This window comes from Oncorhynchus masou, chromosome 25, assembly GCF_036934945.1.
Source record: "Oncorhynchus masou masou isolate Uvic2021 chromosome 25, UVic_Omas_1.1, whole genome shotgun sequence".
Lineage (NCBI taxonomy): Eukaryota > Metazoa > Chordata > Actinopteri > Salmoniformes > Salmonidae > Oncorhynchus > Oncorhynchus masou.
Window position 1 is genome coordinate 40,675,119 of NC_088236.1, and position 27,174 is coordinate 40,702,292.

At 43.3% G+C, this 27,174-nt stretch overlaps 2 protein-coding genes across 8 annotated transcripts in view; one reads left to right on the top strand and one right to left on the bottom strand.

Annotated features, from left to right (window-relative positions):
* Window positions 1–9,769, top strand: part of LOC135514329 (intermembrane lipid transfer protein VPS13A-like) — a 53,783-nt gene extending 44,014 nt beyond the window's left edge. For 6 of the 7 annotated variants that reach the window (XM_064937732.1, XM_064937735.1, XM_064937733.1 and 3 more), the window contains 9 exons: window positions 593–674; window positions 862–975; window positions 1,310–1,385; window positions 1,568–1,731; window positions 1,961–2,245; window positions 5,129–5,214; window positions 5,333–5,456; window positions 7,272–7,346; window positions 7,521–9,769. In XM_064937732.1, the coding sequence (XP_064793804.1) occupies window positions 593–674; window positions 862–975; window positions 1,310–1,385; window positions 1,568–1,731; window positions 1,961–2,245; window positions 5,129–5,214; window positions 5,333–5,456; window positions 7,272–7,346; window positions 7,521–7,571 (1,057 nt within the window). In that variant the 3' untranslated portion in view covers window positions 7,572–9,769. The other variant, XM_064937736.1, reaches the window with a different exon arrangement.
* LOC135514330 (guanine nucleotide-binding protein subunit alpha-14-like) lies at window positions 9,610–24,357 on the bottom strand. The gene is made up of 7 exons (XM_064937739.1): window positions 23,883–24,357; window positions 13,563–13,747; window positions 13,249–13,403; window positions 12,163–12,291; window positions 11,708–11,837; window positions 11,333–11,486; window positions 9,610–11,128 (listed from the first exon to the last, which is right to left on the bottom strand). Exons 1-7 carry the CDS (start codon window positions 24,004–24,006, stop codon window positions 10,938–10,940), a joined length of 1,068 nt encoding a protein of 355 aa, XP_064793811.1. The 5' UTR covers window positions 24,007–24,357; the 3' UTR covers window positions 9,610–10,937.
* Window positions 24,358–27,174: the final 2,817 nt, after the last annotated feature.

Here is a 27,174-nt window from a genome sequence, read left to right on the forward strand (position 1 = left end):
TCACTTATCCCATTCTTCTCGGTTGTGATGCCAGTCAGATAACTTGCATGGCAGGGAAAACGAGGAATTTGTAGGCTTCTGTGCATTTGTTTTCCACAATTTTGAAGAATCACCAGAAGTCAGAGATGGGGCTTGATTTGGCTTTCTTAAGTCTGTTTACTAAATTGTCTGAAAGATTTCCAGTGCACGAAAGGCAGGTTTCCTTTCTTTGGCTCAGAACTGATTCATCTGAATGAGCTCAGATGGCCCTGAAGAAAACCAAGGGTTAGCTCTATCTTTTGACTCTGAATTGTTTAATGGGGTGTGTTCATCTGCCAGGGGAATAAATATGGAGGAGATATTTTCTAGAGCCAACTCAAGGTCAACTCTGAGAATATAGAAAATAGTGGCTTAACCAGAGTAGAATGTAAAATGGCAATGGCTCTCTCTCACTCACACTCACACTCACACTCACACACACACCATACAGAGACTCTACAAAACCACTTAATGCTAATTATTTGCTTATGGCAAGGCTTTATTCAACCATGTCCTTTTTTGTATACATTTACGCTAGAGTCTGACCCAAAGTCATTTTCTGTAACTTCCCTAGATTGGCCTTCTTCGAGCTGACCTTCCAGTTTCGCACTCGCCAGCAACTACAATGGGAGGTCATCAGACACTACTCTAAACAGGTAACGTCTCACACACATTCCACTCCAAGTGGGCTCCAATGTGCACGTCCAACGCAAATGTTCCCACTTCAATTAATGATTCATGTGAAACATGTTAGTTCAATCCAGGTTCCTCATGTTGGAAAGGGGAATCCTAACTCATTGAGTTATGATACAGGACTGAGCCGTGTTCTCATCTGTGTCCCAGGCGATAAAGCAGATGTATGTGCTGGTGTTGGGCTTGGACGTGCTGGGAAACCCCTTTGGACTGATCCGAGGTCTGTCGGAGGGAGTGGAGGCTTTCTTCTACGAGCCCTATCAGGTGAGACCACAGTACAACCAATATGAACCACACCAGGTAGGAGCTAAATCCCTTGTAGCACCGAACACTACCAGTCTGGATGTGTACTACTTGACACAGTGCAGTAGTTATCTATGTAGATGGCATACTAGTAACCGAAAGGTTGCAAGTTCGAATCCCCGAGCTGACAAGGTACAAATCTGTCGTTCTGCCCCTGAACAGGCAGTTAACCCACTGTTCCTAGGCCGTCATTGAAAATAAGAATTTGTTCTTAACTGACTTGCCTAGTAAAATAAAGGTAAAATTTTAAATTAAATGTTACCTTTATCTGAGTAACTGTTTTGGGCTTCCCCAGGGAGCTATCCAGGGGCCAGAGGAGTTTGTGGAGGGTATGGCGCTGGGGGTGAAAGCGCTGGTTGGAGGAGCAGTAGGTAAGTTATGCTCTCGCTCATCTCTTTTCTGCTAACCTTGATTCTCTTTAGTTCCTTCATTGCCATCCCTTCACTTCCTGACTTAACTGTTTCCCCCCCTGACATGTATCTCTCTTCCCTCTCCTATCTACTTGGCCCCTCTCTCTTCTTCTCCACTGTGTTCACACTGTCCCCTCTCCCAGGTGGCATTGCGGGCGCTGCCTCCAGGATCACAGGCGCCATGGCGAAGGGTGTGGCTGCCATGACGATGGACGAGGAGTACCAGCAGAAGAGACGGGAGGCTATGAACAAGCAGCCTAGCGGCCTGAGAGAGGGCCTGACCCGCGGAGGCAAAGGACTGGTGTCTGTGAGTCTGACCTACTATAGTATGCTAACACCAGTACAGACTAACTGACCCAGCAACACCATCATAACCGGGGACCTGTTCAGTAGGACCCAACGTAGCAAAATTGAAGATGAGCATTGTTGTCAATTGAACACAACCAGTATAGCTGAGCAGTAGAAACAGTCTCTCAGGCCGGTTCTCTCTCATATATGCTACTCTGTCTGTAACACTCACCTTTTCTCCATCTCAGGGCTTTGTCAGTGGGATCACAGGGATTGTGACCAAGCCCATTAAAGGTGCTCAGAAGGAGGGCGCGGCAGGCTTCTTTAAGGGTGTGGGCAAGGGGCTAGTGGGTGCTGTGGCCAGACCCACTGGAGGCATCATCGACATGGCCAGCAGCACCTTCCAGGGCATCAAGAGGGCAGCTGAGACGTCCCAGGATGTGGAGAGTCTGCGTCCGCCTCGCTTCATCCATGAGGACGGGGTCATCCGACCATACAAGGAAAGAGAGGGCATCGGCAGCCAGATGCTACAGGTAACAGGAATTCTCGGGAAAACAAAACAAATCCTTATTTCCTCTAAACAGATGGCTCCCCTGACTTGGGTGGTGTTCATTAGGCACCAAATTGTGAGGAAAAAAAGGGAACTACATGAACCTGTCCAATAAGAAACGCTCATCTTCGTTTTCCGTTGCAAAACTTTTCAAAAGGTTTTCCATCTCGTGTCCTAATGAACACGACCCTGAGGTCAGGGTTCATGTTAATGAGTGTGGCCTCACATAGAAACACCCCCTCGCTCTCCATCTCTCGCTCCACTTCTCAACCCCTTATTGCTTCTCAGTCCCGATAGGTTTTCATGATCTCGTCCTGTGATTGTGCTTTCACCCACCTGCTCTAAAGTTCTCCCATAGCCGCATGGCTGCTGTAGCTCTCTGTGTGTGAGTCCCGCTTAGTGATGTAAATGGCAGAGGTCGAGTTCCTGCCCGACTAGATACACATGCGATGCGTTGCATTCCACCTCATGGGCTGTGCAGTCAGGCATCAGATTGCTATATCATATGACGTAGTTAGCTGATATGTTAAATAACCCATCCATGTAAAATCGGGCGTCTGCCATTTAGTCGAGCAGGAACATGACCGGAGTTGGGGCCGATTCCATTTCAATTCAGTCAATTTAATTTGACTCTTGAGTTTAAATGGAATGGACCCAACCCTTGTCAGTGGCCTGTAGGGCCGTAGTGAAATGGGACCGTCGTGAGCAGAAGCTGTAGTGAGCCAAGGCATTGAGGTGTTGGCTGTAATTTCGTTTTGTGTAGTTGTGGGGTCACTATATTGTGGTTTCTAGCTGTAGCTTGAGCACTACCAGATTATTTTGAATCTGTACTGTACTTCTGTATTGATGTTTCACTGAGAATGCTGAAGTGATGTCGTCGTTTTATTCCATTTAAAAAACAAAACAAGATATCCGTAGAGCTGGAGATTAATAGTAGCGTCAGTCTCTGTCTGTCTGTATGTGCTTGTCTGTCTGTCCTGACATTGGCTTTGTCTTCTCTCTTGTCATGTCCACAGAAAACGGTGGCCTTCACTGAAGGGAGTAGAACTGTCAGTGATGATGATGAACAAGCGCTATACATATCAAATGTGTTATTGTTACTATTGTTGATGTGGATGATAACAAGTAGAATGGAATTGATAAGCACTAGTTAATGCTTTGGTCTTTCCTAGTTTATGTTGAAGCTGCACTGTACTGGCGTTTTTGAGTGGTGATATGTTGTTTTTGTAGCGCTAGAGATGATTAGAGACGGCCGTGTCTGTCCTGTCTGTTCTGACATTGGCTTTGTCTTCTCTCTTGTCATGTCCACAGAAAAGGTTGGCCTTCACTGAATGGAGTAGGACTGGCAATGATGATGATGATGATGATGACAGCTAGAATGGAATTGCTAAGTCCTAGTTGATGCTTTGGTCTTCCATAGCTTTTAATGTGTTGTCAGTCAATGTGGAGTAGCCTGCTCCAGCAGGATATTTTAACATTCAATGCATCCCGAATAACACGACTAACCAACTGCCAGCCAATTTGTCATTCTCGGCTGTTTGTATGTTTTGGTTACTCTAGACGTACACTGTGTTTCAATAGTTTTTATGAAACACCCATGTTTTCTCAGGATTCTGCTGCTGCAGGACCCCTCTTGTCATGTAAAAGCATAATTCTACTTAATTTAACCGTCTTCTGTCATCCAACCTTCTACCCTATCATGTAAGGGGGAGGAGTCAGAAAGCCAAGAGACTTGTTAATCATACTCTTTGATCTGAGAATAATTCATAATATTCTATTTTAGAGCAAGTTTATATTATTCACTTTATCTGGAATCCTTAAAGGGACACTTCTGGATTGTTGTATCTACTTCCCCAGAGTCGGATGAACTAGTGGATACTATTTGTGTGTCTTTGTGTCCAGTATGAAGGAAGTTGGAGGTAGTTTTGCAAGCCAATGCTAACTAGCGTTACCCATAGACTTCCAGTCATTGTGCTATCTGCAAGCATGCTCACCTCTGTCCACAAAACAGAAACGATACCAAAGGTGCTGGGGTGGACAGTGGTGCTGTTTCTCCTAATGCAGATTCCGTCTTTAAGTTAATATGAAATCTGTTGTATTGGTCTGGACTGGATTCCTGCAATAGTCAGTCAGCAGTCCTCCCTCTTGGCAATTTGGCACCTCCCTCTTTCATAAGACTCCTTGCTATGCGCGCAGTCACATACTCATAGCCAGCACAACTTCCCTTCTGAATAAAGTGCATTTTGAAACATCTATATTGTCTTCTCATCCCTACCTTTTCCCTTCACTTTATCAACACTCATTAACATGCTTTTATGAGCAGTTTATAAACGGTCCATAACAGGTATCCATTGGGACTCAATGACGTATCAGTGTACTGCAGTGGAACATTTTAGATGTCGTTTGACATGTCTCCGGGTCAAAGACCATGGCCCTGTTTTTGAATATTTTTAAAAGCAACCTTGGTTCCCTTGACATGATCGCTGATCTTATGCAATTTGATGTGTAAGCAACTGTTGTAGCAGAGCTTTCTTCGATCCACCCATGTCAGAATTTCTTCAAAGAAGATGTAATCAAACGGGGGCCTAGGATGTGTCCAGTATACAAGGTCAGGTCAGGAGGTGAAGTAGGTGTAGATCAGCAACAATACCATCAGATCATCTGCCAGAGCCTGTGTGAATTGTCAACATCCTGAAGCCATTTTAATCAAACTTTGGATCAAGGTACAGAGTGACTCGTTTATGTATCATATCAACAGTAGACTTAGCGTAGCATATGTGTTTTTATATACCCAATTTGATAAATGTGTGCATATCTTCTCAAATGTGTTTTGAACAAACCTGATAAGTTAATATTTCTCTTTTAGAAAATTGAAAACGGAAGGTTCGCCAAGTACAGATACTTTGCTCACGCCAAAGTGAACGAGTCCGATTTCCTGATGATCACCAAAAGGTACGAGGCTGGCTGGGGTTTGTTTCTAAAAGTGGACTGCTGCTGCTTCACTTCCTGTGTCACCGTCTTGGTCTGCCAGTGAATGTTCTGAGGCTCTACCTCTCTTGCCTTTCACCAGGGGAATCTTTTTCGTGACCAAAGGTACATTTGGGCAGCTGACCTGCGAGTGGCAGTATCTGTTCGACGAGTTCACCAAGGAGCCCATGATCGTGGAGGGGAGGCGGCTTCGGATCGAGGCCAAGGTATCCTCATCTGCTTATTGTCATCCACACACACCAATGACGAACTACCACATGAAACTCTCCTTTATCAAACTGCTCATCATATCTATCTGAATAACCACTCCTGTTTCCATCCATCATGATACTCACACCTGCCTAGGAAATACCCATTCACTCATTTGCATCCAAACTGTTTGTGCCTCTATATTAACACTAGAACTGCTGGGCCTCGAGGGACACCCCTTCCAGCTAATGAGCAGTCATTCTGACTACAACTTTCTAACCGTGTAATTAATAAGTTACATATATGCTATTGGTAAAATAATTATTTGGTTGTGTTCATGAAGGCGTTAAGTACCATTTTCTAAATATAAAATAGCATTTTAATTAGTTTGTTACTGTAAGCTGTATGTAAAAACACAAAGTGAACTGTTCAATCAATTTTATAGTCATGGTCTTTTGTTACAACTATGAAACAGAAGTCATGTGTTTTTTTGTTTGTTTATTTAACAAAATACCCCAACCACAAAGACGGGTCAGCAATACGCTCGGTCAAATGATTAAAAGATTAACCTGAACATCATTATCAGCTCCAAGTGTGCTTGATAATTAGTAAAAATCCGCACAAAATCAATAATTGCGTTTTATAATGAATGCGTTGATATGACAGCAGTCGATTGTCAGCTCATGCTTACATGGTGTGCATTTTCAGCAATGGCATCAATTGGATATCATTTAGCGCTTATCCCTCGTCTTGACAGTCAACACAAATCTTCGCCACTTTCACTCGCATGAAACACTTCCCACAAACCGCTGTCTTGGATTCTGATCTTTGTTCGCCTGGCCATATGGCGCTGTGTCCTCCCCTGGGAGCTGTGTCCTCCCCTGGGAGCTGTGTCCTCCCCTGGGAGCTGTGTCCTCCCCTGGGAGCTGTGTCCTCCCCTGGGAGCTGTGTCCTCCCCTGGGAGCTGTGTCCTCCCCTGGGAGCTGTGTCCTTGCTGCTGCCTTGGCCCTCATGTCTCTGTCACGTAGCCCGTATGCCAGACTCATGATGAAGTCTCTCCTGGGCATGGTGTTGTTGATGCACTGCTTGAACAACACTTGTGCGTTGATGGCAGCCAAGTCCAGCTTGTTATTGAAAACGGCAACAGGCCAGCCGGCGGGTGCCTCCTTTTCAGAGTACAGCCATGCCTTCTAAGCCAAAACATACAAACCATCCTATGGCACAGTATAGAGCAGTAAAACAAAGGCATTATTTTCCTGTAGGAAAAACAGCACGTGTTCTACAGAAGGGCATAATACCACCGATGCGTATCATGTAATATTGACATGCCTTTGCTTGGTTGTAGCGCGTCGTAGGGTCTGGTTTTCTCATCGTGTCCCCGTCGATGGCAACTGTTGGCTGCATGGTGCTCATGACAGGGATGTTATTTCTCGACTTGCTTTGGTAAAGTGCGAGTGCTGTCTTGTCATTCTTCGGCACCGTTGTGGAGTACAACGGCTGCGCGTGTGCCTTATTTTGCGCAGCGTGAGGGAGCTCTATTCCAATGTCGGAGAATGAGTGGTGCAGGCCTTACTGTCGGTGAGGGGTCAAAACTCCAGTTCTGTTTGTGATGTTAAGATTCTAACAAGGGCAGTGTGTTCTATAGACTTATTTAGGAAAAGTCAAGGACAGAGGTGGACATGACTTAAAAATGGCAGAGCAATAAAATCAATACATTCATAACCATTCAACATGACTGCTTTAGATGTTCTGGTGCTGACAGTATCACACCGTACATCCCCCTATTTCTCAGAACTCGTGTTGAACTAAACTATTTCCTGTGTGTGTTTCAGGAGAGAGTGAAGTCTGTGTTTCATGCCAAAGAGTTTGGGAAGATTATAAACTTCAGAAGTCCAGAAATAGCCAAGGTGGGTTAGCATAACATAAATATAAACTGCTGCCAGTCTTTATACATAGCAAACAGTATTTGTCAGTGATCAACACAAAACTTACACAATAGTTTATTTAGGATGTGGTTCCAAGTTGTAATGTGACTTTTGATGGTGTAGTTTTTAAATGCGTATGGTTTTGTTTATCTGCAGTGGGTTCTTACCAAGCTTGAAGACGCCAGGGAGAGTCTACACAAATACTGATTGGCCACTCTAATAGGGCCACCAACCAGCACTGAGACATGACAAAAAAGTACAACGTTGACTGTTATAGTGTGTGTGTATGCATGCTAGGAGAGTAGGGTGTGCCTCCATCAGTGTACTACTAACTCTCAGGGTTAGACCTTCTCTTTCATTCACACACACACACACTCTGTCTGGACATCTTGCAGACACACACGGACTCCACTATCATAAACACCATCACTGTTTCGGTTGTACACAGCAATATGGCAGGAATATCGGCTAACTCCTTGCACTACCGTAAGCCGCAAAGAGGTTGTACCCGAAGATGCCGCGGTGGGAGTATTTGATGGCGACAAACCTCTCTCGGATGTTCTGTCGGTGTCACAGGGAGTAGACAGTCTTTTCTCGGTCTGGGTTCTGCTCCTGGTACATCTTCAGGATGAACTCTCTGGCTGCTTTAGGGTCATTCTGCAGCCCTGGAAATGAGCTTTAGTTCTGATGTGTGGAGTCAGCCTCTCTCTATATCAGCTTGCAGTCTGTCTGTAAAACGATGTTTGCGTTGTGAACGGCGAACACAAAACCCTACACACTGTCACCGCTCCGATTGTACACAACTATGTGCTAGAAATTTCTCCTTTTCCCCAAATAAATGTTTTTTTGTTGTTTTCGTTGAAAAAGTAGGGTACCTGAATGACTTTTCAAACTGCCACTGTTGAAGTAGCCCTATCCATCACATTTCAATCCGTTTGCCAGTTACTGAGTGATGTGCTTAAAAAGAGTGTGGCCAAATGTGAAGTATTATTGTGGGACTCGGAGCACTGGGTTTAATTGCCTTGATATGTATATGTTACACACACTGTTATTTTACTGGTTTATATAGGATGGGGACACACACATAAACTTTAAACTGTTCATCTGCTTGTTGTGATAGTTATTCTGTACCAATACTCCCCCTCTTCCTAAATCACTAACTTATGTTTTTTCTATACATTTCTGCAAGCTATGACTTTGCACGTGATCGAAAAAAAGCATGCTATTTTGATACAGTACACGTCGATCTGCTGTAAAATGATTTCAATAGAGTATCCTGTGTGTATACACAGGGAACTTTCCAAAATAAAGGAAACACCAACATAGTGTCTTTAATAGGGCATTGGGCCACCCAAACAGCTTCAATGTGCCTTGGAATAGATTATACAAGTGTCTGGAACTCTATTGGAGGGATGCGAAACCATTCTTCCACAATAAATGTAATATTTTTGTTTTTTGTTGATGGTGGTGGACAATGCTTGGGATCTGGTGACTGAGACACCCTGGGGCGGCAGGGTAGCCTTGTGGATAGAGCGTTGGACTAGTAACTGGAAGGTTGCAAGTTCAAATCCCCAAGCTGACAGGGTACAAATCTGTCGTTCTGCCCCTGAACAGGCAGTTAACCCACTGTTCCTAGGCCGTCATTGAAAATAAGAATTTGTTCTTAACTGACTTGCCTAGTTAAATAAAAACAACAAAAGACACCCGCTCCTTTAAACCCCCTATGCTCCTTTGAGACCCCTCATGGGCAACTGGGCATTTTTATATTATGACCCTAAGCATGATGGGATGTTATGATTAATTTACTCAGGAACCACACCTTTGGAAGCACCTGACTTCAATATAATTTGTACCCCTCATTTGCTCAAGTGTTTCCGTTATTTTGGAAGTTGTGTGTATAGATATCGCTCTCTATTTAAGACACCTTAATTGGGGAGGACGAGCTCATAGTAAATGGCTGGAATGGAATAAATTTCAATGGTATCAAACACATGGAAACCATGTGTTTGTTCTGTACCATTACATGTGTTTAATACCAATCTATTCCCTCCATTCCAGCCATTGTTATGAGCCGTCCTCCCCTCAGCAGCCTCCTGTGATTTAAGATAATCTATTGAGGGGTTGTATCTCATTGGCGATTTATGTTTTTATACAGCAGGTATGCAATGCCATTAACGACGAAGAGTTATGCAATGGAGAGACACATATTTCAAACATTGTCAGCTGCTACATTCATACTCAAATGTTTTAAAGGTTTGTTTTGGTTTGGGGTCACTAATTAATGTAACTAAATTATTTCATATGTTTTGCCTTTGTCAGCAAGTGCTCTCATTGAGGCAGTATAAAATCACTGGTGCAGGTAAAGTTCTGACATTTTTTGAAAAATAAAGGGTCTATTTAATTTGTTTGGTATTTGTCTTCCTGTCATTATGGGATCTACAAAGACATACAATCAGCACATTTCTCCAAGTTCTGCTTGACACTTTTTAATCTGAGACGCACCAATAAAAATTGTAAATTTGACTAACAATTTATTGAAATGTAACAATGTAGAAATGACTTAATGCACATTAAGTAAGTAAATGGTCATAATCTATGAATGGAGAATTATTTAATGACCAACAACCGGTTAGGAATACCTATTCATGTTTATGTACTTAGGGGTGAATCCTAACTCCCACTTCATATTTGAATTTTCACTTTGTTTCCCATTGACAACAACAAATTTGAATCAAGTGGAAGTAAGGATTTGGGCCTAAATTAAGGTCTCTGGTAAATGTCTCTATAGTTCACTGGAATTATTCTGTTATTCCTCTCAAACAAGGCACTTGAGACTGATTACTTGGCTAAAATATGCACGTATTCACTGTGTGTTGTATATATGACGGAGTACATAAATACAGTATCTGTATGAAAACATTGCATTTTTACGGCCAAGTGTTGCTCACATTTAAGCAAGTAAAAGACTTGGACAAGGACTGAATCCACAATTTCAATTGCACTCTCACTGTGGTCACTATCACACTACTGCTCAAGGAAAGACATCCTGAGGAGTGTTGTACGTAATTGCTAGATACATCAGCTTAACACAGTTCATTTTTATATTAATCAAAAGGTGCTATACTTTAACTCCTTCCTCTAACTCCACAACAAATAAATTAAAATCGTCCATTTCAAGGAAAAAAAACATTTTTGGTACAATGACCATACAATAAAAATCTATTTTACTTAAAACGTAACGTTGGCATCCCTGTCACTATACATATGAGTAGAATTTTCATTCTTTTTGAAAAGTTATCTAGAGGAGCTTCTCTCTTGGTATAGATGCTCAACCTAAAAGGCACCCTGGACAGAAAAACAGCACTACAAATCTGGCAGTCTGAGCATATTCTTCTAGCACATCAATCTGACCTTCCAACCTAACCATATCCATCTACTCTCAGGTCTCCTAGCCAGATCCCAGATCTGTATGTGCTTTAACCAACTCAAGTCAACGATAGAGAAGTTGGCTGAAGCACATCATCTCGGACCAGTCTAGATGTCTCCTAACCTTGCAGGAGCCCTAGCTCTCCTCTAAACCAGGTTGAACTCCTTGAGGTTGTGTCTGAGGATGGTGTCTTTGACAGCAACGAAGACAAAGCGGATGTTCTCTGTGTCGGTGGCACAGGTGAAGTGGGAGTAGACAGTCTTTTCTCGGTCTGGGTTCTGCTCCTGGTACATCTTCAGGATGAACTCTCTGGCTGCTTTAGGGTCATTCTGTGGCCCTGGAAACAAGAGCTTTAGTTATGTCGTGTGTACCTAGAGGAGGTTGTTAGATGAACTACACTTGTGATGCGTAACCTTGCCTGAGACTTGAAAATGTGTTTTTGAGTCATGTGGCAGCCTGGGTTTGATACCAGGTTGGTCAAGTAATGTGTTTACTTACTATACACAAGAATAGTGGTCACACAAACACTACTAGAGCTTACCGGTGTATTCTGGGAAGTAGTTTACAAGGTGGGAGTGTGTGATCTTCTCCTCCAGGATGTCAGTTTTGTTGAGGAAAAGGATTACAGAAGAGCGCTGGAACCAGGGATATGTGATGATGGTCTTGAAGAGGGCTTTGCTCTCTTCCATACGGTTCTAGGGGAAGTTGATGCACGTATAGTAAGTGGATATGATGGCCCATACTCATCGAATTTGTGAGATACATTTAACTTATGCATTTTAATGTGAGGTACATTTGACTTAATAGCTTATTTTACTCATCAATTTTACACGACAGTGTGTTAGCTCAACGAATGCGGCCTTCAAGTGTATCAGGCGAAGGCCCGGTGACTGTGCTCTGACTGACGGGAGCTCACCTCATTGTCACACTCAGCCAGCACCTGGTCGTACTCACTAAGCGCCACCAAGAAGATGATGGATGTGACGTTCTCAAAGCAGTGGATCCACTTTCTCCTCTCTGACCTCTGACCCCCCACGTCCACCATCCTGTCATAAGCCAATGTTTGGAGTGCTGCTTATTGTATACCAATAGACAGACATTTGTTGTTTACAAGCAAACTTCTCGTTCGAGTGGCGCGCGCATCCTCAACAAAAAAGCTCTGTAGCAGGATAGCTAACGCTGAAGTTGGAATCTTGCTTAACTTGGAGTGATGACCATGAAAACATTCTCTATCCACTCCCATGTAAACACACCCCTTTCTGATTTGGAACTGCCAGCGCAACTTTTCATGACACAGACAGGAAATGGGTCTGTAGTGTTTCTCGTATGTAGGACACTCAGTGGCAATTGGAGAACCAAAGTGTCCCTCACCTGAAGATGACGTTTTCCATGTCGAAGGGGTACTCGATGATGCCTGTTGTAGGTACTCGGACCCTCAGGATGTCCTGCTGGGTGGGCAGGTAGGAGGGCTCTGCGATCCTGTCCATGTCACTCAGATAACTGAACAACACATGAAGAAAACGTTTAAGGGAATGATGTGTGCTCGCCAAGAGAAAAGAACAATGATGCCACAACCAATGATATACCAATATAAATTGTGTGTACGCTGAAGAAAACCCAGCTAGAGTCCAAATATTGTCCATGTAATTAAACACGGCTTGTTGGCAGCATATTCACATTCCAGTATGAATATTGATTTAGTTCCTTCTAGGGCATGCAGGGAAAACATTGCAGCAGCACAGATTTCATCTTTAAGGGTCATTGAATGGCAGAGTACTGTGCACCTGTCTGGTCAAGGTTGTCACACGCACACAGTTGACCCAGCTAAATGCCGCCACGCGCATCATCACTGACACACTACGATCTACCCACTTTCCTGACTCCCTGTCCTGACAAACGTCACCCCCCATACACCCAAGACTCGAAACTACCCACAAAATGATTGAAATAGTCAATGTCCCACACCTGACGCTCCAATTTGTAAAGGCCCCCCCACACTGATGACTCCAACACACATCTCACCTGGACACGAGTGGGAGTCACTGGACCTGACAAATAAGCACCGCATCATGACCCACACACAACAGTCTCAACCTCCCCAGGAAGGAGTCGTCTACCCTCAATAGGCTAAAGGCTGGCCACGGCCCATGCCTCGCCAAACCTCCACCGATAAGGAATAAAAGCTCCCTATGTGCCTGTGGGGTGGAGTAAACCATGCACTACATCCTTGAAGCCTGTCCAATCCACAAACTCAGTGGAGGCCTATTAACCCTCAACACAACAGGACTGGAAGCAACCGCTTAACATTTTGTATGGCTTCGCAGTCTTATGTTATAGTGTCTTTACTTTTTGCCGATAGACATGTCTTTGGCTAAGGCCAAGTTACCTGACCTGTGGTTTTCCTGATCATGACCAGTTCAAGAAAAACTCCTGGCCCTATGACCTAAGTCTACTCACTATTTGGCAGAGTCAGAAAGCTGGTACTCCCGGCGACGGTCGTAGCACTCCTGCACTCCACTGTCCATCCACAGGCTCCTGATGGCGTCCACATGGCCTCTCTCCAGATCATTCACCATGTCCACCTCCACCTCACTCAGCATGCTGGCATAGCCCTGGGAGGGAGGGAGCAAACAAGATGGTTGGGGTGTGTTCCTTGGGGCACACAATGGAAAATGCTTTAAAACACTTCACAAAGGAAAACTAAAGTCTTTGGCTCCGTGATCAGGCAGTACTGAGGTAGGGCTGAAGTGTAATGTTGCTGGGATTCTTGCCTTATTCTGGGCCTCAGAGTAGGGGATGTTGAGGGTCTCCATGGCGCGGATCATGGACTGCATGGCAGTGAAGATGTTCTGGTACACCAGCTTGGTGAAGCCGCGCTTGTCCTCCTCTGAGTAGCCGGCCCCATGGATGATTCTCATCTGTTTAATGAAGGTGCTCTTCCCACTCTCTCCAGTACCTGACATAAAGGAGGGAGGAAAGAGACAAGGTTGATCACTATACAGCCCCTTACATGTGGTGTTCCCCAAGGCACTCTATTTGGCCCAGTCTTACTCCTTGCACTCATCAATGATGCTCATAAAAGGCTGCCGACCCTGTGTGTAAATATGTCAGTGACATAAATAGACTTGAAACAAGCAAGCTTCAGCAACCATCAACAATGCAGAAGCAACTAGATACGCTCAACACCTGGTCCTCCAACAGTGACATATCAAAAGCCAAAGTACTCTATCTCATTATCCAACAGGACCTGCACTAGAACAGTGCAGAGCACGTGGTCTAGTGGTAACGCTCCTGGCTCTAGATACAGTGTATACCTCTCCCCACCGGAGACAGGGGTTTGATCTCCCTGTCCCCCCTTCCCAATGGCCTTTCTCATTCATTCGTCATAAGTGACTCAATAAAGTCTACAAAACATATAAGAATTCTAGGTCCGCTGAAGTCACAGGTAAAAACTCAACGTGGTCTGCAGTGAGTTGCCAGTAAAGTCTACTACTGCTGCAGAGGGAATGAGTAGGGCCCAGGGAAGAGGAGAGGGCCAGGAGAGTAGGGCCCAGGGAAGAGGAGAGGGCCAGGAGAGTAGGGCCCAGGAAAGAGGAGAGGGCCAGGAGAGTAGGGCCCAGGGAAGAGGAGAGGGCCAGGAGAGCAATGCGTGTCCAGCAGATAGTCACAGGCTCTGCTGTTCTGTGTAACCCCACCTCCGCTGCTCTATGAATCACCCGCGGTTAACTCTATCACAAACAACCACACCAGGATGTAAACACACACTGAAAAAAAACATCCATCCACCCTGCTACTGTAAGAACAATGAGCAGTGTGTGTGTCTAGTTGACAAGGAGACCTTAGAGCCAGGGCCTCTGTCCTTTGTATGTATCCCAGCAGCAGTGCTCTAGCAGCACGGCAGCCTTCAGTCCCAGCTGTGTTTTTGTTTCTGTGCCTCTGAAAATATTAATCTGGACACATTATATCAGCACTATGGCAGGATTAGGTTGAGCCTCATCCCCCAATCACAGCACTGATACACACACACACATTATCTAATGAGTCGGGCAACAGCAACACATATTAAGTGAACTGCTACGAGGCCATAAATGATTGACAGATTCATTGATGAATAGAATAGTGACCTTGATCAAAAATATATTATGTGAAGACACTCGTAGACCCAAAACAGGGAAGAGCTTACATTGAAGAGCTGTAATGGAGCATGTATTAAACTCTTGCCACCAGATTGTTAGCTTCTCCTGAAGAGGAATTGACCTGGATAGGCCGAGGTGAAAAAGAGACGAAAAAAAGGAAAGAGGCGAGAATGGGGGATGGGGAGAGGAGAGAAGCTTGTTCTTGAGAAGTGTGCTGTTTAAAGAGGGGGCCAGCTGGTTAACAGTCTTCTCTCGTTCTGTAAACTGTTTTGCGTCGTTTCTGGGAGGAAGTCAAAGACGGGCTCATTCCTGACCACCATTTAGTCACAGTTCCTGGAGCCCCTCAGGATTTAAACATGTCAGCATAGGAATAAATGCTGCCAACAACACCCCAGACACCAACAGATTCAGAACAAATGTTCCTCTGTTGCTGGGTCTCCTCTGTCTCTAGCCGCTTGTGAATCCAACGCACCTCACTCAAACACACACCCACCTTCCAGCCAAACATTAAGCTACTCTTGGAGGACAATGGAAGTGGTCTTCAAAAATGCTTCTTGCAGTGTTTGTACGTGTGAGAGTTGAGATGGAGGGTTTCCAAGAGACTAAAAACAAATAAGTAAGTTGTTGCTAAGGAAACTGTATTTGCAGACATCTGTACATAGGCTTTGACAAATTTGAATGAATTTGACTTCCAAAAGTTAGCCAGTCAATATTCTAATGAGAACAACATGAAAACATGTCCTCAATAAGCCGCCAGATCCATCCATCAATCAGACATAATGGGCAGGGACTTGTGCCTGACCATGACCATTCAAAGAGGTCACAGGCACTTGTGAATATTAAGTTGACCAATCAAAAGGGAGAGTTAGCATGTACAACTGTCCAAAGCAGTCAGAGGGGGAGCTGGTATTTGCACTTACCCTCATGATCTATTCAACCATAGAGATACAATATCAATGTTCCATTGAATTCTATTTTAAACACTGTACTGGAGAGGGTTGATCATCCTTTTGCCATTGAGATTAGAAAGTCACGTCAGTTTCCAAATCAATACAATGAGTTATAATAATATACCAACTTAATTCCATCCATTAGGACCTTCACACAGAGAACAGAACATGATTTAGCTATAGGCCTATACACCTATTTTATGCTTACAGTAATTATGCATTCTTTCAGACCCCTACTTTTAAAAATATAATATAACAAAGCCCACCACCCATCATTGAAGAACTTTATGATTTCCAGTTGAATACGTTTTTATTCTAGTGTACATTGCTCTCCCCGTCCTTACCACAAAACTCCCCGAGTTCCCCTCATGACATTTACACTTATACCAAGCAAAATATAAACGCAACATGTAAAGTCTTGGTCCCATGTTTCATGAGCTGAGATAAGATCCCAGAAATGTTCCACTTGCACAAAAAACATTTCTGTCAAATGTTGTGCAGAAATTTGTTTACATCCATTTTAGTGAGCATTTATTCTTTGTAAAGATAATCCATCCACCTGACAGGTGTGGCATATCAAGAAGCTGATTAAACAGCATGATCATTACAGAGGTGCACCTTGTGCTGGGGACAATAAAAGACCACAACAAATTTACAGGTTTGGTCTCACAATATAATTCCACAGATGTCTCAAGTTGAGGGAGTGTGCAATTGGCATGCTGGCTGCAGGAATGTCCACCAGAGCTGTTGCCAGGCAATTCAATGTTAATTTCTCTACCATAAGTCAGAAACCATCTCAGGGAAGCTCATCTGCGTGCTCGTCCTCACCAGGGTCTTGCCCTGACTGCAGTTTGGCATCGTAACTGACTTTACTGGCCAAATGCTCACCTTCAATGGCCACTGGGACGCTGGAGAAGTGTGCTCTTCATGGATTTCAACTGTACCGGACAGAAGGCAGCCAGGGTGTATGGTGTCGTGTGGCCGAGTGGTTCACTGATGTCAACGTTGTGAACGGGTTGCCCCATGGTGGCGACGCGGTTATGGTAAGGTCAGGCATAAGCTACGGACAACGAACACAATTGCATTATAGCGATGGCAATTTGAATGCAAAGAGATCCTGAGGTCCATTGTCGTGCCATTCATCCGCCGCCATCACCTCATGTTTTAAAAATGTCCCAGTTCTTCCATGGCCTGTATACTCACCAGAGATGAGCATGTTTCGGATGCCCTGGATTGATGTATACGACAGTGTGTTCCAGTTCCCGCCAATATCCAGCAACAACATTCCACAGGCCACAATCAACAGCCTGATCTACCTTTATGCAAAGAAGATGCTGTCGTGTCGTGCTGCATGAGGCAAATGGTGGTCACACCAGATACTGACTGGTGTTCTGATCCGCAACCTACCTTTTTAAGGTATCTGTGACCAACAGGTGCATGGTTGTATTCCCAATCATGTGAAATACTTAGATTAGGGCCTAATTTATTTATTTAAATTGACTGATTTCCTTATATGAACTGTATCTCTTAGAAATTGTTACATGTTGCGTTTATATTTTTGTTCAGTATACATGCAGCATCCCATCCATGCATGGTGAATTATACTGGAAACTGTGTTGATGAATTATACTGGAAACTGTTCACTCTCAATGATTCCTGATCTTGAGTCAAAAAAAAATAACACCAGGAAGATAAAGTTGGTAATTATTTGGCTACCCAGCATCACTAAAGGGCAAAGTGTGTAAACTGGTCCTTGTATTTAAAGAACAACTAACAATGTTGGACCTGCAGTTTAAAAGGGCTAGCCTGACTACCCATCCACAAACACCACACCCACTAGCCATTCTTATGGAGTGATTGCCAGAGCAGAAGAATACAATTCAGAATGAGTCGCCAGGCAAAAAAAAATGGGCTGCATAAGAACCTACGTTTGTGCGTGTGAACGATCTTGCGTGCGTGTTACTGTAATGGCCAATCTGTTGGGCAAAGAGAAGTGTGTGTGTGTGGTGTGAGGGTGATGCTCTGTAGACTGTCAGAGGTTCTGTCTGTGGTTGTTTGGACATGTTTATCGGCTCTCTCAGCCCCTCTCTGCAGACCCTATCACACACTCTCTCTGCTAGCATTCCTCTCCGAGTCCTGCTGCAAGATCACCACGTCCTCACACACCACCAGCCTGAGCTGGTTCAACAAATATGTTGTATGAATGCACAGTGCATTCAGAAAGTATTCAGACCCCTTCCCTTTTTCCACATTTTGTTTCATCACAGCTTCATTCTAAAATGGATTCAATTCATTGTTTTCCTCAACAATCTACACACCATACTCCATAATGACAAAGTGAAAACAGGTTTAAAAAAATAATAATCAGAAAAACCTTATTTACAGACTTTGCTATGAGACTTGAAATTGAGCTCAGGTGCATCTCGTTTTCATTGATCATCCTTGAGATGTTTTTACAACTTTATTGGAGTCCACCTGTGGTAAATTCATTTAATTGGACAGGAATTGGAAAGGTCTGTATAAGGTCCCATAGTTGACAGTGCATGTCAGAGCAAAAACAAGCCATGAGGTCCAAGGAATTGTCTGTAAAGCTCAGAGACAGGAGTGTGTTGAGGCACAGATCTGGGGAAGGGGACCAAAACATTTCTGCAGTATTGAAGATCCCCAAGAACACAGTGGCCTCCATCATTCTTAAATGAAAGACATTTGGAACCACCAAGACTCTTCCTAGAGCTGGCAACCCGGCAAAACTGAGCAATCGGGGGAGAAGGGCTTTGGTCATCTCCAGAGTTCCTCTGTGGAGATGGCAGAACCTTCCAAAAGGACAACCATCCCTGCAGCACTCCACCAATCAGGCCTTTATGGTAGAGTGGCCAGACGGAAGCCACTCCTCAGTAAAAAAGGCACATGACAGCCCACTTTAAGTTTGCCAAAAGGCACCTAAAGGACTCTGACCATAAGAAACAAGATTCTCATTAGCCTGAATGCCAAGCATCACATCTGGAGGAAACCTGGCACCATCCCTATGGTCAATAATGGAGGTTTGTTAGCAGTGTCCAAACCTAGCACCATCTCCTTCACCAAAATCCATACAGCTTATGTTCTGAAAGAGCTGCAAAATCACAAACTGTTATACCTATATCCATCCTGCCCTGCCTTTTTAAAATCTTTGAAAGCCAAGTTAACAAACAGATCACCGAACACTTCGATTCCCAACGTACCTTCTCCACTATGCAATTTGGTTTCCGAGCTGGTCATGGGTGTACCTCAGTCACACTCAAGGTCGATAAAAGACAGTACTGTGCAGCCGTCTTCATTGACCTGGCCAAGGCTTTCGACTCTGTCAATCACTGCATTCTTATCGGCAGACTCAAAAGCCTTAGCTTCTTAAATGACTGCCTCGCCTGGTTCACCAACTACTTCTCAGAGTGTTAATGCTAAATTGTAATTATATTTCCTCTATGGCGTACAGTGGGGGACAGAGGAGCCTCTTAAAGAAGAAGTTACAGGTCTGTGAGAGCCAGAAATCTTGCTTGTTTGTAGGTGACCAAATACTTATTTTCCACCATAATTTGCAAATAAATTCATTAAAAATCCTACAATGTGATTTTCTGGATTTGTTTTCTCATTTTGTCTGTCATAGTTGAAGTGTACCTATGATGAAAATTACAGGCCTCTCTCATCTTTTCAAGTGGAAGAACTTGCACAATTGGTGGCTGACTAAATACTTTTTTTGCCCCACTGTATTTATTGCCTTACCTCCCTACTCATCTACATTTGCACACACTGTACATAGATTTTTTTATTGTGTTATTGACTGTACGCTTGTTTATGTGTAACTCTGTGTTGTTGTTTTTGTCGCACTGCTTTGCTTTATCATGGCCAGGTCACAGTTGTAAATGAGAACTTGTTATCAACTGGCCTACCTGGTTAAATAAAGGTGGAAGCATCATGCTGTGGGAATGTTTTTCAACGGCAGGGACTGGGAGATTGAGGGAACGAAAGAAAAGTACAGAGAGATCTTTGATGAAAACTGCTCCAGAGTGCTCAGGACCTCAGACTTGGGTGAGGGTTCACCTTCCAACAGGACAACGACCCTAAGCACACAGCCAAGACAATGCAGGAGTGGCTTGGGGACAAGTCTCTGAATGTCCTTGAGTGGCCCAGCCAGAGCCCGGACTTGAACCCGATCGAACATCTCTGGAGAGGCCTGAAAATAGCTGTGCAGCGACATTCCCCTTCCAACCTGACAGAGCTTGAGAGGATCTGCAGAGAAGCATGGGAGAAACTTCCCAAATTCAGGTGTGCCAAGCTTGTAGCGTCATACCCAAGAAGACTCGAGGCTGTAATCGCTGCCAAAGGTGCTTCAACAAAGTACTGAGTAAATGGTCAGAATACCTATGTAAACGTGATAATTCCGTTTTTTCTGCAAACATTTCGGGAATCCTGATTTTGCTTTGTCATTATGGGCTATTGTGTGTAGATTTATGATGGGAAAAACAAACTATTTAATACATTTTAGAATAAGGCTGTAATGTAACAAAATGTTGAAAAAGTCAAGGGTTCTGAATACTTTCTGAATGCACTGTATGTTTGAGCACATCACTGTAACATTTTCTCTGACTGAATCTCTAATATAGGATGTGAAGGCATGGTGCTGAATTTGATTCAGTCAGCCAGGCAGTCTCAACAGAGAGCCAAGGGTCAAAGGTTAAGATCTTATAGCAAGGTTTGGAGAAACAGGCAGGAGATTTAAAGGTACTGTCCAGAAACAACCCCTAGTCCCTACCCCCTAGACAATTGTCGCGATCTGAGAGGATGTGACAGGTTTAAGCGATATGACAGTAGATCCAACTTGCCCTCTAAGAGGCTACTAGAAATGATGTTCTATTGCTTACACCTGTCCAATCCTCTCAGATATGTATAGAATTTGGGACATCTATTCTGTAACTTTACAGTGCAATTTTAAAAGTTGCCTGTGTGTTTGCCTGATACTTTCGGATGATTTGAACTATCTACATTTGATTGTGAAGCTCAACAAAGTCACTTATAGATGATTTGAACATGCTAATATCGGTTCCATGACTTGAATGGGATTTGTGCCACAAATGCTAAAACATTAGCATTTGGAACCCGCACCAGGGAAACTAAACCAAAGCATGGATTTCTGGCCTACCTTGTCCATAGGCTGCTTATAGGGTAAGGAAACAAATATGTAATTTTGTAATTTGAACTATCCCTTTAACATCCCGTCAGGTTATAGTTCAAAGAATTATGAATTATTTTGAAAATATATACAAAGGTAAATTATAATTTTTACAGTTTCTATCTGGTTTATGTTAAACTCTTAGTAGTTTGTTTTAACCAAAAACATTCTAAAAGAGATTCAGCCTATTATTTTCTTACTACGGCGACCATGACGGATTGAATTGGATTTCAGCCCTCATCTGGAGCGCACGGTCATATGTTATGCACCATTGGTTTACACGGTGATGTAATAGTGAAATAGGGTTCTTACCATACCAGTAGTACCACTGTGGTTACCACCACCAGTCAGTCCGCTTCCCTGTCTGTCTATCTGTCTGCCCAGCTGGCCCCTCCCCCGCTCAGAGTAGCATTCAGCTGTGGCCATTACTGGCATTAGCTATAACCATAACCACCCAGCTTGCCCCCCTGACCACAGAAACAGACACACAAACCTCCACTTCCTCATTCGTGGGAGCTAAGGTGTGAGGACAGTAGCCTACACAAAACCCTGCTGCAGAATCTGTATCGTCTCTCACTGAAGCGTGAGGAGGCAGATGCTGGTGTAAAAACAGAGGTGGATCCATTGAACCACACTCACGTGAAAAGCTAAGTTCCCTTGCCTGCGGTGATGACTGATGCCCTCTGTTCACCAATGCTAACAAGCAATAGTTCAAAGTGTTACACAATACACATGGTGATCATATGTAGGTCTGGCCCAGACACCCTGCAGTAATCAACCTTTTCATCATGTGCTGAATGTCTCCCATGAGTTTTACTGTGGGCAGTCACTGGTCTAATGACACCTTCAGGGACATGTAGTGGCTCACACGCTTCACTGCTTCTCAAACACACACTGGACAGAAGAGCACCATCTAAGGTGTTTCCTTATAACACAACTAGGCCTATGTTGGTCTGCTATATGGCAAACAAAGATATTCAAGTTGTAGACATGTCTGTGATACATTCTGATGTAATTCTTAACATGAGATATGGCTTTTATAATGGTTTTGTTGTGTTTAACAGGTGAAGATCTATTGGAAACACAAGATATCCAGTGTTTATGACATTTAAATAAAAGTTGTTTATATGAGAATGTGCATTTTACAAGCCCTTCTTTTTTCCACTCTAGACTTTCGGGTGTGTGATTAGAGCACGCTTTCCAGGAGCGTTGATCAGGCAAAACTGAAATGATACTCTCAGCTGTATTTGCATGACTTTGCATGAGAAAATAACCGTGGTACACCAGCTACCTGCGACTACAAACACATCGGTGGGCCAACGCCCCAAGGCAAGGCACCAACATTTCGTAATTGAAAGCTTCGCAGTTAGTTATTATTAGTTGTTAGCAAAGTAAGCTATTCTATTTGTTGACAATGAAAGTGAAACCATCACATTTTCTTTCACCAATACAATTTCCTTCACCTCGACTGGGTAGCCCAAAGCAAAGTAGCCCAATAATGTATGGTTAAGGAGCACGAACCCTAACTCTAACTCTATAAAGGTGTGTAGTAATTTAACCTTTTGTTTTTTTGAAAATTATTTCTCGTCAATATGAAAGTTCAGTACCAAATGTTTCCAAAGCCGTATTGCAAGTGAGGCGTATTGACATTGAGACAGAGCTTCTGGGCAGCGTCGGTGCATTTGCCCCGGATGGCAGACAGGTTCGTAAATACAACGGTATATGTTTAACATTGCTGTCTATGAATGGGCTAGTTGCAAAGGCGCCTTCTATCTGAGCAGCACAACTGTTTAGTAAGCCTTGGTAATATTTTTTTAAAAGTTATGCTTAATAGCCTAGAAAAAAAGTGTGAGTGCCTAGGCTATGTTGAGAAGTTGTGCAGTGCTGACATTATAGAACAATGTGGAACAACTGTGCCAAGCTCAGTGAACAGTGCCAGAGCGCACCACAACCACATCCGGTGAGGGAGGGTGAAGTCTGGGTGAAGGAAATGAAATTAAAAGGAGATTAAAAAAAGGAATGTGCTCCCATGTTTGCACAGCATGGACACATTATAGGCCTATTACTTAATATATTAAATGTGTTATAGTCTAACATCACTGTGATAGCCTAGCCTACTGATCCTTTCCTCACCTGACTTGACACCTATGGCCAGGTGTGGTCCACGTTTTGCCTAGTAGCCAATTTCGAAACTTGGTTGTACATCAGCAGTTCTCCTCTTGTTATAGCTCCTTCACTGACAGTCAATCAATTAGCCCATGTCAGTAATGTTGGGGGGATAAATTTGTTTATTTAGTCTAACTAAACCAGCTATACATTACTGACTGGGCACACAGGGAACCTGCTCAGGGGCCCAGACCTCCAGGGAACCCACACTTAACATGTCATAAATCATAGTAACATGTGTAGAATTGTAGGAAATCTGCTCTAAAACTGCAACAATAAAAACATTATGTCAAGCAAACTTATTTGTTTACCATTTGCTAATAAAATACCTTCTCTGTACATATTCAATTATAGTTTTTAATCCAGGTGCTGAGTTAGTGTGAGTTAATGTGTAGCAGCTATAGCTAATAGGCTATGTGTTTGTAGATCGACTGAGGTGAATGAAGCTGCAGCAACCAATGTGATTGATAATGGCTGGGGTCATTTGTGCTCTTCTCCAAATAGCATTTTAACGTTTAAAAATTGTATAGAAATTAAGTAAATGAGCTTCAACTTTCTTCAAATGTAATGGACCCTGGTTACAGCCGTGGCCATGCACTAAGCAGTGGGATTGACAGATGTGATAGCTCTCACCTAATAGCAGCAGTTTGAGTTCCCTGCGCGAGTCTTTCTTGTCCCGCCGCAGCTGCCTGTCAATCTCCTGATTGATTCTCTGATTCTCCTTCTCCTCGGCCGACATACAACATCCAGCCATCATTGACGCAGTCACTGTCCAATGTCCCCTCTGTTTGCACTTACAGCACTGGAGAAGATGGAGCAGTAGACACGGGAGTCCCAATGAAAGGCCAACCTGTCTGTCCAATTAGTTCCTCCCGGTCGGAATGCGCATAGCAAATAAATTGTTATTTTCGTTTCCCGTTTGATCTTTCTGTCTGAAGTTCCCGGAATCGTCTCCTTCCCAGTTGCCGGTATAGGAATACTCACCTCCTGCTCTACAGGTAACAGCTACAATCTGTGGGTGAACGTTAGACTGGCAGTGCGCATATGTTTCCTGGCGCTTGGTCACATCCTGAACTTTATCCAAGGCAGTAGAAGGACACATCTCCACCGGGGCGGGGACGGGCGCGCCTACAGTAGATGCCCGACCATGATATAGTTACTTACAAGGAGCCTGCAGGAAGCAGGGCCGGTTCTAGCCTTTGAGGGCCCTAAGCAAAGTTTGGTTGGGGGCCCCCCACCTTCCACAAAATATTTTAGCAGCTCCCCTGTTGATGGTGGAGAGGAAAGTTCATTTCCTGCAATTCTACACATTTTGCCATGGGGTGTAGAGAAAATGTGGCAGTTTTAAAGCACATTTTCTGCATTTCTACCAAATTTTCCATGAGTCAGAGGGAAACATTTAGCAGTTTTACAGAGGTAATACTGTGGCGAACCTCATGAGAGCTAGTTTCATCATAGCGCTTGATGTTTTTTGCGACTGCACTTGAAGAAACTTTCAAAGTTCTTGACATTTTCTAGATTGACTGACCTTCATGTCTTAAAATAATGATGGACTGTCATTTCTCTTTCCATAATATGGACTTGGTCTTTTACCAAATAGGGCTATATTCTATATACCAGCCCAACCTTGTCACAACACAACAATTGTCTCAAACGCATGAAGGAAAGAATTTCGACAAATTAACTTTTAACAAGGCACATCTGTTAATTGAAATGCATTCCAGGTGACTACCTCATGAAGCTAATTGAGTGAATGCCTAGAGTGTGCAAAGCTGTCATCAAGGCAAAGGGTGGCTTTTTTGGAGAATCTCAAATATAACATTTTGGTTACTACATGATTCCATGTGTTATTTCATAGTTTTGATGTCTTCACTATTATTCTACAATGTAGAAAATAGTACAAATAATGAAAAACGCTTGAATGAGTAGGTGTGTTCAAACTTTTGACTGGTACTGCATATCTTTTTTTATTGTTCAGGGGCCCCCGAGCAGTCACTTATGCCTGGAACCAGCCCTGGCAGGAAGCACTGTAATGTAACAATATTTGACCTGGCCAATTGGATATCTAGGACCACATGACAAAAGGAAAACAGGAACACTACAGCAAGACTCCCAATTTACAGTCTTCCTGCTTTAGAAATAAGATTAGTTGAATTCTTTGTTTGGGCTAATTATATTAAGTCTAACATTTCAATCAAATGTAACATAAATATGAGTCCTCTTGAACTGTCGCAACTAAGCCAGTCACCTCACAAGGTAAATATCCGGCAAGTGACTCCAGGATAGGAGTTCTTTATGGTCTCTTTATCTCTATGTACAGTGCCTTGCGAAAGTATTCGGCCCCTTTGAACTTTGCGACCTTTTGCCACATTTCAGGCTTCAAACATAAAGATATAAAACTGTTATTTTTTTGTGAAGAATCAACAACAAGTGGGACACAATCATGAAGTGGAACGACATTTATTGGATATTTCAAACTTTTTTAACAAATCAAAAACTGAAAAATTGGGCGTGCAAAATTATTCAGCCCCTTTACTTTCAGTGCAGCAAACTCTCTCCAGAAGTTCAGTGAGGATCTCTGAATGATCCAATGTTGACCTAAATGACTAATGATGATAAATACAATCCACCTGTGTGTAATCAAGTCTCCGTATAAATGCACCTGCACTGTGATAGTCTCAGAGGTCCGTTAAAAGCGCAGAGAGCATCATGAAGAACAAGGAACACACCAGGCAGGTCCGAGATACTGTTGTGAAGAAGTTTAAAGCCGGATTTGGATACAAAAAGATTTCCCAAGCTTTAAACATCCCAAGGAGCACTGTGCAAGCGATAATATTGAAATGGAAGGAGTATCAGACCACTGCAAAATCTACCAAGACCTGGCCATCCCTCTAAACTTTCAGCTCATACAAGGAGAAGACTGATCAGAGATGCAGCCAAGAGGTCTATGATCACTCTGGATGAACTGCTGAGGTGGGACACTCTGTCCATAGGACAACAATCAGTCGTATATTGCACAAATCTGGCCTTTATGGAAGAGTGACAAGAAGAAAGCCATTTCTTAAAGATATCCATAAAAAGTGTCGTTTTAAAGTTTGCCACAAGCCACCTGGTAGACACACCAAACATGTGGAAGAAGGTGCTCTGGTCAGATGAAACCAAAATTGAACTTTTTGGCAACAATGCAAAACGTTATGTTTGGCGTAAAAGCAACACAGCTCATCACACCATCCCCACTGTCAAACATGGTGGTGGCAGCATCATGGTTTGGGCCTGCTTTTCTTCAGCAGGGACAGGGAAGATGGTTAAAATTGATGGGAAGATGGATGGAGCCAAATACAGGACCATTCTGGAAGAAAACCTGATGGAGTCTGCAAAAGACCTGAGACTGGGACGGAGATTTGTCTTCCAACAAGACAATGATCCAAAACATAAAGCAAAATCTACAATGGAATGGTTAAAAAATAAACATATCCAGGTGTTAGAATGGCCAAGTCAAAGTCCAGACCTGAATCCAATCGAGAATCTGTGGAAAGAACTAAAAACTGCTGTTCACAAATGCTCTCCATCCAACCTCACTGAGCTCGAGCTGTTTTGCAAGGAGGAATGGGAAAAAAATTCAGTCTCTCGATGTGCAAAACAGATAGAGACATACCCCAAGCGACTTACAGCTGTAATCGCAGCAAAAGGTGGCGCTACAAAGTATTAACTTAAGGGGGCTGAATAATTTTGCACGCCCAATTTTTCAGTTTTTGATTTGTTAAATAAGTTTGAAATATCCAATAAATGTCGTTCCACTTCATGATTGTGTCCCACTTGTTGTTGATTCTTCACAAAAAAAATACAGTTTTATTTCTTTATTTTTGAAGCCTGAAATGTGGCAAAAGGTCGCAAAGTTCAAGGGGGCCGAATACTTTTGCAAGGC